Source organism: Mya arenaria, chromosome 16 (assembly GCF_026914265.1).
Source record: "Mya arenaria isolate MELC-2E11 chromosome 16, ASM2691426v1".
NCBI lineage: Eukaryota > Metazoa > Mollusca > Bivalvia > Myida > Myidae > Mya > Mya arenaria.
In genome coordinates, this window is record NC_069137.1 from 7,310,718 (window position 1) to 7,322,497 (window position 11,780).

At 31.5% G+C, this 11,780-nt stretch overlaps 1 protein-coding gene across 1 annotated transcript in view; it reads left to right on the forward strand.

Annotated features, from left to right (window-relative positions):
• LOC128222098 (uncharacterized) overlaps window positions 1–11,428 on the forward strand; it is a 73,972-nt gene extending 62,544 nt beyond the window's left edge. The window contains exons 14-15 of the mRNA XM_052930944.1: window positions 1,294–2,336; window positions 4,944–11,428. Coding sequence (XP_052786904.1) covers window positions 1,294–2,336; window positions 4,944–5,004 — 1,104 coding nt within the window. The 3' untranslated portion in view covers window positions 5,005–11,428. The remainder of the gene's footprint in view (window positions 1–1,293; window positions 2,337–4,943) is intronic.
• The last annotated feature ends 352 nt before the right edge of the window (window positions 11,429–11,780 follow it).

Consider the following 11,780-nt stretch of genomic DNA (forward strand, 5'->3'; position numbering starts at 1 on the left):
CGTGCGTGCGCGCGTGTGTGTGTGTGTGTGTGTGTGTGTGTGTGTGCGTGCGTGCATGTGTGTGCAATATTATTACGATTTGCGTTGTTTATTATAGCGGAAAAACGCTTTCTGTTGACTGTTCCAATGTGGTAACCCAATTTAAGCTTTTGCATTAACTTGCAGAATTATGTGTAGTACATTTATGCTAATACTAATATTTTTATAATTGATATACCAATAGTGGAAGGGTTTTGAAAAGCAAGCAACACTGGATAAACAGCATTGTTAAAATAAAAATTTTTTTATCAAAGTACGACTAAGTGTCTTGGAATTTGAAAAAAAAATATGCCTTGTTTATATTTGTTAATACACAATGAATACCCTGTTGTTTTAAAACAATTATTGTTATTATTATCATTATTATTATTATATTACTATGATCATTTATTTTATTATCATGATTATTATGATTATTATGATTATTATTATAATTATTATTATTATTATTATTATTATTATTATTATTATTATTATTATTATTATTTATATATTATATTTTTTTACTTTTATTATTATTATTATTAATATTTTAATAATCATTATTATTTATCTAGTTTTTTTACTATTATTTTTATTATTATATTTTTTAGTATTTTTATTATCAATATTATTATTATTGTTTTTATCATTATTGTTATTATTATTATTATTATTATTATTATTATTATTATTATTATTATTATTATTATTATTTTAATAATAAATATTATTCATCTATTTTATTGTTTTACTATTATTATTATTATTATTATTATTATTATTATTATTATTATTTCATTACTATTATTTTAATTATTCTTATAATTCTTATTATTCTTATTATATCTATTATTGTTATTCTTCTTCTTCGTATTATTATTATTATTATTATTATTTTATAATTATTATTATTATTATTATTATTATTATTATTATTATTATTATTATTTTAATAATAAATATTATTCATCTATTTTATTGTTTTACTATTATTATTATTATTATTATTATTATTATTATTTCATTACTATTATTTTAATTATTCTTATAATTCTTATTATTCTTATTATATCTATTATTGTTATTCTTCTTCTTCGTATTATTATTATTATTATTATTATTATTATTTTATAATTATTATTATTATTATTATTATTATTATTATTATTATTATTATTATGATTATTACAACCTACTATGACTACTACCAATACTAGTGTTAATACTTCTTCAAGAAACATGTCATAATTATAACAAAACATCATTTCACAGAATGAGCGGGAAGGACTTTTCTCTCATCTGAAAGACTTACACCTGGAAAAGATTCGCATGTCAGAGGAACAGTTCAGACGACTATCGCAGTCTTTCATAAAAGCGGGAGGTACGTCATTGTGGTTGAGGCTCTGTTCCATAGAACCGGGGGATGATGTACCGCAGCTTCAGAATGAATGCGAGCAGCAGGCAGTATCATCTGAGTGTGCAACACGCATTTGTCATGGGTTTGTTACCATCACAGTAGAGGGGTTTATTCGACTTATTGACTACGTGACCAGATGCGGTCATTCCGTGGACTGTGACTTGTTCTCAACAACCCTGAAATCAAACTCTGCTGTTGAACAACCAGTCTTACCGATGTTGGGTCCACAGCCTATCTCAGCTGATTATACCACGAAGTTGAGACTATCTTGGATTGAGATGTCAACAGAACAAATTTGTCAAATCGTCGGTAGGATTAATCAACTCAACCATTCAGTAACATTAGCATTGGAGAGGTGTACCGTAAAATCAGACGAGTACAATCCGCTGAGGCATCAGATGGTGCCTCCTCCAAACACGTCACTAAACTATACCAAACGTATTACCATCGAAAACATGGACATATCGGAAACATTGTGTTTGTATGTTGCTTCCAGTGCAATTTATTATGGATACACGTGTGAGATATCACGATGTGATATACTGCCCAGTGAAGTGCCGCATGCAGACAATCTTCACTTTCCCCAGATGGCTGCCATCCACTCACCTGCTCATACAGCAAAACTCACTTTTCATGAAGCATCAATACCACAACACGTAGTTGAGCGTCTCGCCTGCCAAGCAAAAATTTCTCGACATTTGGTTGAGTGTGTGTTAGATAAGTGTTATGTATGGCCTCCCCCGGATGTCAGGTCATTGAAGAAAAAGATGGAGGAAGACCCTGCCATTCAGATCGAGAAATTCAAGTTTGAACCAAAGTACGAGCACATCTGGATATGGCCCAAAAGTTATGAAGCAGACCAAACATGGGACATCCGTTTTAAAGCAACCGCAAAAAAGTAAGTTAGTTTACGTTATATATATTTTAATTATGTTTGATATAGCCATTCTAGGCTTTATTTAAGCACGTATAACGGTAACGTTTTGCAATAGCCATTCAAAGACTATATTGAAATACTGTCGAAACTCAGTGGCTATTCCCGGAACCGGCCAAAATACTTCGAGCCTCGAGAATATCGAGCCAAGCGGAATTTCTTACTGAATGTGTATTTGTCTTTGGTGCATTAGCGAACGTCTTGTTTAACTCGTTTGTTACTTACTACGTTATGTTCGCAAGAGAACAGTATATATTGGAAATATTTATCGTACAGTTCGTAATATGACGCATTCGATATTATGAAAATAGCATTTATTTTTTTTAAGCAATAGCAGTTAAACTATAACTACCTCTATGCAATAAAGACGCAATATTTATTCAGTGAGAAACACCTTAACATAGCTTAAGTTGTACCGGGTCATTCTCTAGATTGCTCAGCATTTGACATTTGTGTGAATTCTAATATTTGTAGAAACATTCCGAGCTATATTATAATTGAATAACGCCTGATCAAAATACATTGAGATTTACAGATGCAATGACAAAATTTAGATGTTTGTACTCATGCCAATCATTGGCAGAAATTGGATTGATAGCATGTTTGCCCAGATTTGATAATAATGATGATTCCCCTCAAGTAATTCTAATCGATTATGGCATTGTGCTAAATGAAGCCAAGGAAACAAGTTAAGGTGTGAAATTCTTACATGAGCCCGCGAAAATGACATAGAGCCAAATAAACAAAACACAGTGTAAATTCATAGTAGGTACCGCGAAAATGACATCGAGCGTGGAAAGATATCACGATATCGAGCCATCCGATTGAATTTAATATGAACACATAGTAGAAAATGGTCCTCTTAAACTGTTTTGAGCCATATATATGATTTTATTGAGCCTTGCAATATGGAGCCAACGATTATATCGAGCCATGCAATATCGAGCTATGCAATATCGAGCCAACGAGTATATCGAGCCATGCAATATCGAGCTATGCAATATCGAGCCAACGAGTTTATCGAGCCATGCAATATCGAGCCAACTATATCGAGCCATGCAATATCGAGCTATGCAATATCGAGCCAACGAGTATATCGAGCCATGCAATATCGAGCTATGCAATATCGAGCCAACGGGTATATCGAGCCATGCAAATCGATCCATGCAATATCGAGCCAACGAGTATATCGAGCCATGTAATATCGACCCAACAGTATATCGAGCCATGCAATATCGAGCCAACGAGTATATCGAGCCATGCAATATCGAGCCAACGAGTATATCGAGCCATGCAATATCGAGCCAACGTGTATATCGAGCCATGCAATATCGAGCCAACAAGTTTAGTCTGTACGGAGTTTGCAATTTTAAAATGGAATTTTTGCAGGTATATTTTAAAATATTAATGCAAAACCTAATAAAAGGTGTGGAATACATTAGCGTATTGAGTATCTTTGCGAGTTTCAATTCTTTATTAGAGTCTCACCATTACAGATTAAAACAACATAATAGATACAGTTTTTAAAACAATGCCACATATAATACTTACGACCATGACGACAAATCATTTATTTACAAATCCTAAATCGTATCTATTGTTTTTAGTGTTACCCAGACCTATCATGGAATATTGCCGAACCCACAATGTATTCCAGTTACATGTATAAGATATTGTTTCATGCACACCGATGGACATTTCCGGTTTATTCAGCCAAGCCAGATGAGTCACGCGCAACAACGCGCCACTTCTTATTATTTCATTGTATTGTTTATAAAATTTACATTGTGTCATTTTTATAAAGCGCAAATAAATGAATAAGTAAGCGGGATTTAATTAAAACCGCGATCTTGAAAGGATCCACTTGACATTAACAGTGATCTTAATAGACTACGGGTATTGACGTCAGTAAGAAACGTCGCACGCGCGTTTTGCCAAATTGTGCAAAAATGCGTTTTCTACATCAACATTTTTATTAATTAATTACTTTAGGTATGCACTCAAAAATAATCTCTTTTTTTTCGACAAGCATCATTATCGATTTAAGCGCGTGCACTCGGATCGTATATTTCAATCCGGTGCGGAAACACATAGTGGATATTATTAGGGGTGACTTTAATAGTTACGCAATCGTTGACTGTAATGCTGATTTCCCTGGATATAGATATGCAAATGCGTCAGGCGGATTTAAAAAAATAATCAAAATATACCAACAGCCCGACACAATGATGCCGTTGAAAACTAATTTTTATCGTAAGAATGAAACTTAGTTTAACATCTGTGGTGGTATTCAACATAAGTTAATCTCAGGGTCATACATTATTGACTCCATTCATTCTCTTGGGTACTAACTTATAACAAGTAATCCCATTAGCTACATCGTTCGTATATCCAATTAGAAAAATAATGAATACCAGCCCATATGTTTCATAGTTTATCAAACACTGATCTTAAATGACTTAAAAAGCTTAAAATGATATAACTTGTTTATTTGAATACAAATTAACTATTCTTTAAAAATAAAACAGTTAATCAAATTCTTACCCCGCTGAAACATTTCTATCGATTCAGGTCTGCACTCACTGAGTCCACTGCAGAGAATGCCGAAGTCACGGAATGTACACGAATGTAGAACGGACGTCGGAGTATTGGACAACGTGCGATCAACACGGACAGTTCATTTATGCTAAGTTTTATTAGAACGTTTTATACAACTTGTGCCTGCATTTTCGAGACTTAAAGTTCAATCAGGCATAGTGTAACGAGCACAATTGCCATTTTGGAGACTTAGAGTTCAATAAGGCAAAGTGTAACAAAAGATTTGGCACAATTGGTGCCTGCAATTGGGATACTAGAGTACACTCATGTAAAGTGTAAGAAAAAAACACTGTACACAATTTATGAGATTAAAACGTATTTGGAATTGCTTTTGTAGATACTTAAATTACAAATTCATTTTAGCATAAATTTCTGTAAATACTCTCATCATTTGATAGTTTTTTTCACAAGGTATATAAATGTCACTTTTCTTGAATCATATGTATCGTTTTTTTAAAGAACGTTTGAAAGATAATTGCTTAGTTTCTTGTTGATATAATGATGCAAATATGTATTATAAATTATAACAACTCAGGCACATACGGTGAAAACAACTATAGTTATTTTTTCCATTTGGCCCCACTCATTAATTCAGAGTCACCTTCTGCATTTTGCCCCCTTTATCAAGAGTTATATTGTGTATTTTGTGCCCCTTGATCAACAGTTATCCTTTCCAATTGGCCCCTTTATGAACTGTTATCTTTACCATTTGGCCCCTTTATGAACTGTTATCTTTACCATTTGGTCCCTTTATGAACTGTTATCTTTACCATTTGGTCCCTTTATGAACTGTTATCTTTACCATTTGGTCCCTTTATGAACTGTTATCTTTACCATTTGGCCCCTTTATGAACTGTTATTTTTACCATTTGTCCCCTTTATGAACTGTTATCTTTACCAGTTGGCCCCTTTATGAACTGTTATCTTTACCATTTAGCCCCTTTATGAACTGTTATCTTTACAATTTGGCCCCTTTATAAACTGTTATCTTTACAATTTGGCCCCTTTATAAACTGTTATCTTTACCATTTGGCCCCTTTATGAACTGTTATCATTACCATTTGGCCCCTTTATGAACTGTTATCTTTACCATTTGGCCCCTTTATGAACTGTTATCTTTACCATTTGGCCCCTTTATGAACTGTTATCTTTACCATTTGGCCCCTTTATAAAATGTTATCTTTACCATTTGGCCCCTTTATCAAAAATTGTCTTTTTTATTGTCCCCTCTTTATGAAGAGTTATCTTTTCAATTTGGCCCTTTTTATCAAGAGGTATCTCCTATAGTTGGCCCTCTTTTTCAAGAGTTATCTTTTATATAATACCGTTTTTATCAAGAATTATCTTTTCAATTTGGGCCCCCTTTACAAAGAGTTATATTTTCTATTTTGACCCATTAATCAATTAAATTGTTTGGTATCCTTTATCAGAAACGATCTTGTCCATTTGGCCCCTTTTTCATGACTTATCTTTTCCATTTTGCACCCCACCCCCTCTTTATAAATAGTTGTCTTTTCCATTTGGTCCCCTTCATCAGAGTTATCTTTTCTAGTTGGCCCCTTTTCAAAATTATCCGTTCATTTAGCCTCCCTCTTCATCAAGAGTTATCTTTTTCCTATATCCCCCCTTTATCAAGAATGCAATTGTCCATTTGTCAAGAGTAAAACGATCGGTGGAACAGCCATACATTTTACCTTGTTATTTTATAAGTGAATCACTTTGATGTAACAAAGAAGTCATTTTCCATACTTATTTCTGATTTTGATATGTTTATTTAAGTAATTGACTGTAAGATGTGCGTGTATTATTGATTTGGTATTCACCATAATGCTTGTAAAAGTATGTTTGTCGATTTGAAGGTACGATGTGAAATACATATCTTTAGTTATTGTTATGATTTTAACGTGTTTATTGTGAATTGGTTGACCCTCTGCATGAACAACAGAATAACCAATTAACAATGTATGGGTTTTTGGATATCCACGTTGGTATACACCATTGGTTTCAATAACATCCCGAGGCTGACATGGGCCATTTATAATAATACAAAGCTTTCAGAAAGAGATATGAGTAATCAAACGATTGAAATACCTCTCTTTCCTAACTTCATTCGGATAGCATAAAATAAAATAGTGTGCTTTAAGATAACTTATACAGTATGTAACATTGGAGGAAAAGAAAAGCAAAAGCGTGTACATGTATAACATACTGTCTGTTAAATACCCTTTGCCATGATTCATTTTTTCTCTTTTATTTATGCATTCATGAACATTGTTTCAATATCCTTTATCAATCAGAATCTATGTATACAGAAATAATTGTGTCAATATGTTCCTATTTATAAGTTCTGAACATAATAAATGATAGTTTCATGTTTGCTTTGTACTTTTTGTAAATATGTTTTTTGAATGAACATACGATATTTTGAATTGAAAAACACGAAGAAATGAAAAATAGTTCGTACTTCTGTACACGTTTGTGTTAAATCTATTACTTACAAGAATTTTAACCATATATTTTTAATTTCCATCAATTGTAGTATTCCTTTGTAAGTAAATAATAGTAATAAGAACCGGTACGTGAAATGAAAGATCATTGTATGATTATTTTTTTAGCTTTGAATAACCTGTGAAAATCTTGTTTGTGTACATAAATGAATTCATTACGAAAAACTTTATGCAAAACTGAAAGAAATCAATATATACATGTTTCATTGAAATTTACTTATTAATAATATCTCTGTATATACATTAACCTATGTTATTCATTGCAGTTGTAGTATGCCCATGTAAATAAGTACATTGTTCATTTATTCACATGATTAGACGTTACATGTACGAACTGATCATTGTATGATGTTTTGTATTTTGCTTTGGATAACTTGTGTATATAGTTATTGGATGAGTTATTGTTTTCTTTAAGGGAAAGTCGCATTGTTGATAAAGAATTGAATTTATAACAAAAAACTCAAAGGAATCAATATGTGAAAGTTTCCTAAAATTTCCTTTTATGGAAATTTCTGCATATTATTTTAAACCTTGGTTATTCATATCAGTTGTAGTATGCCCATGTTTATCGTACATTGTTTATTTATTCTGATTAGACGGTACTTGTATGTACTGATCATTGTATGATGTTTTGTATTTTGCTTTGTACAAGTTTTGAACATAGTTATTGGATGAGTTATTGTTTTGTTAAAGGGAAAGACACCTTAACAAATGAAGTTGACGGTAAAAGAACGTGTTTTAAATATTTTTGCTTTTCCATTGTAATGAGTATAGTGTTGATGTATTGAAAAAAGTAAAAATCACATGAAAGAAGGTTAATGGTGTCTGTAATTCATTTACATTTCGTAAGTTGATTACTATTGTTCAATTACTGAACGCAGTCGACGATACATCAATGTATATTGATTGACACAATATGGTGACTGACATGTATTTGCTTTCCCAAATTGTAATTATTGTATTTTTCAATTACTGAGCTAAATAGACGGAACATGGACGTAAGGTAATGGTGTATGCAATTCATTTACCTTTAACATGTTCATTTCTATTTTGTTCAACTTGTTGAACTTAGTAGATATAACATTACCGTCCATTTATGGTGTCTGCAATTCATTTACTTTTCAATGGTTAATTACTATAGTGTTAAGTTTATAAGCTTAGCAGATGGAACAATAACGTATGTTAATGGTGTCTGCAATTTATTAACTATTCGCATAATAATTACGATATTGTTCAATTATTGAAATAAGAAGACGTAATATTAACGTAGGCTTATGGTGTCTGCAATTTATTAACTTTTATAAGTTAATTACTCTATTGTTCAATTACTGAACGTAGTAGATGGAACATTAAAGTAAGTTAATGGTGTCTGCAATTTATTAACTGTTCCAATATTAATTACGATATTGTTTACTTATTGAAATAAGAAGACGTAATATTAACGTAGGCTTATGGTGTCTGCAATTAATTAACTTTTATTAGTGATATACGCTATTGTTCAATTACTGAACGTAGTAGATGGAACATTAACGTATGTTAATGGTGTCTGCAATTTATTAACTATTCGCATATCGATTACGATATTGTTCACTTATTGAAATAAGTAGACGTAATATTAACGTAGGCTTATGGTGTCTGCAATTTATTAACTTTTAATAAGTTAATTACGATAGTGTTATTTAACTACAAAGACGTAATATTAACGTTAGCTTATTGTATATGAAATTTATTTACTTTTCATAATAATTGCGTTTCGACATGAGGGTGTTTTAAAAAAGGCAAAGGTTTTTGTTTTTTAATATGGCCAAGTTTTAACTGTCTAGGCCACAATCGTTTACAAGTTTCAAAATGATGTAAGTGCGTTTTTATTCAGTCTTATACAGTTTATAAAAGAAAGATATAACTTTATTCGATAAAGTCAAATATTCCCAATAGTGAATTAAATATCCATGCTTTGGAAGCTTTCAATCATCCTTATTGTTTATAGAAATGTTGTAAAATATAAGTGCTGCAAGCATGCTGTGTAAAAGACCTCTGATATAGACACAATTCATGGATGCAGAATATGAAGTCTTTGTATGGACGATGTGTAATTATACCGTTTTGTATTGAGTGGATTAGTGAGTTTTAATTATGTGTATTGATGGTGTGTATTTACTATTAGTGTGATTGTGTGTATTAACTCTGTGTTTGGATGGCGTGTAATATCTTTATGTGTGAATGGTGTGAATTGACTATATGTATGGATGGTGTGTAATAAGTCTTTGTATGCATGGTGTGAAAAAATATATGTATGCATTGTGTGTAATAACTCTATATATGGATGGTGTTTAATTACTCTATGTATATACGGTGTGTAAAAACTCTATGCATATATGGTGTGTAATAACTCTATGTATGGATGGTGTTTAATTACCCAATGTATAGACGGTGTGTAATAATATGTTTTGGATGGTATGTAATAACTCTTTTTGAAGATGGTGATTAATACCTCTATGTGTGCATGGTGTGTAAAACTATGTGTTTGGATGGTGTGTCCTAACTCTTTATAAAGGATTATGTTTTATCACTCTATGTATGGACCGTGTGTAATAACTCTATGCATGGAATGTTTTTAATTAATATATTTTTATGGTGTGTAACAACTTTTTTTAAATGGATGATGTGTAATATTTGTCTATGTGGGTGCTGGATAACAGCTCTATGTTTTGATAGTGTGTAATAACTCCACGTATAGGTTGTGTGTAAGAAATGTGTGTATGGATAATGTGTAATATTTGTCTATGTGGGTGCTGGGTAACAGCTCTATGTTTTGATAGTGTGTAATAACTCCACGTATAGGTTGTGTGTATGAACTATGTGTATGGATGATGCATTATTACTATATGTATGGATTATGTGTTATAACTGTTTGAATGGATTATGTGTAATAACTGTATGTATGATTATGTGTAATAACTGTATGGATTATGTGTTATAACTAAATGTATGGATTATGGATGATATGTTCTTACTCTATATAAGGGAATATGTTTTATTAATATATGTATGGACCGTGTGTAATAACTCTATGCATGGAATGTTTTAAATAGATAAATGTGTATGGTGTGTAACAACTCTTTTCAAATGGATGATGTGTAATAATTGTCTGTGTGGGTGCTGGGTAACAGCTCTATGTTTGGATAGTGTGTAATAACTCCACGTACAGGTTGTGTGCAAGAACTATGTCTATGGATGATGCATTCTTACTATATGTATGGATTATGTGTTATAACTGTTTGAATGGATTATGTGTAATAACTGTATGTATGATTATGTGTACTAACTGTATGTATGGATTATGTGTAATAACTATATGTATGGATTATGTGTAATAACTGTATGTATGGATTATGTGTAATAACTGTGTGTATGGATTATATGTAATAACTGTTTGTATGGATTATGTGTAATAACTATATGTATAGATGGTTAACATTAACTCTATGTATACATTGTGTGTAGAATTATGTGTATGGATGATGCATTCAAACTATATGGATGGAGTGTGTGTAATAAGTATACGTACGGACGATGTGTAGTAACTATGTATGGAATGTTTGTAATAAGTATACGTACGGACGATGTGTAGTAACTATGTATGGAATGTTTGTAATAAGTATATGTACGGACCATGTGTAGAGACTTTTCATAGAGTGTGTGTACTAATTTGTCAATAAAGTGGAGTCGTATTTTTACTGTAATAATAGACATATCTAGCTTTGTTCATAAATAACTATTTTTTAATTTAAATTTCAGCCAATAATTAAATAGTTGAGTATGATATATATATTGTTTTCAGAGATTGAACAACTGTGTTTATGTGGTGTGTATTGCTACTAGAGATTGAGTAAATGGGTGTGTTTGATATACATTGCTATGATAGATTGAATAAATGTCTGTGAATGATTAGTTTTGTAAATTTTCATTTCTTATAAAGCGCGACTTAATGGGCATTTGACCTTATGTAGTACTTTCTAGATGGCACTGATTTGGTTTTCTCCAATACAGAATTTACGAAAATAATTGCAAAATCTTCATGGTTATGCTAACGTATTTGGTTTCAAATTATGGAAGTCAGATTGCCGGTCAATTGGCTTATCTTATGACACAAACTACGTTTTATTTGGACAGGTAATAGTGGCAAAAGGCGGTTTGGTCTTTTACCATGCATGGAGTAAATGCAATGTAGAATAAGCATAAATTTCTTTATAGCAATTTCACAGCTCTCTGTTAAAATGAACCAAATTAACGCTCTCCCATC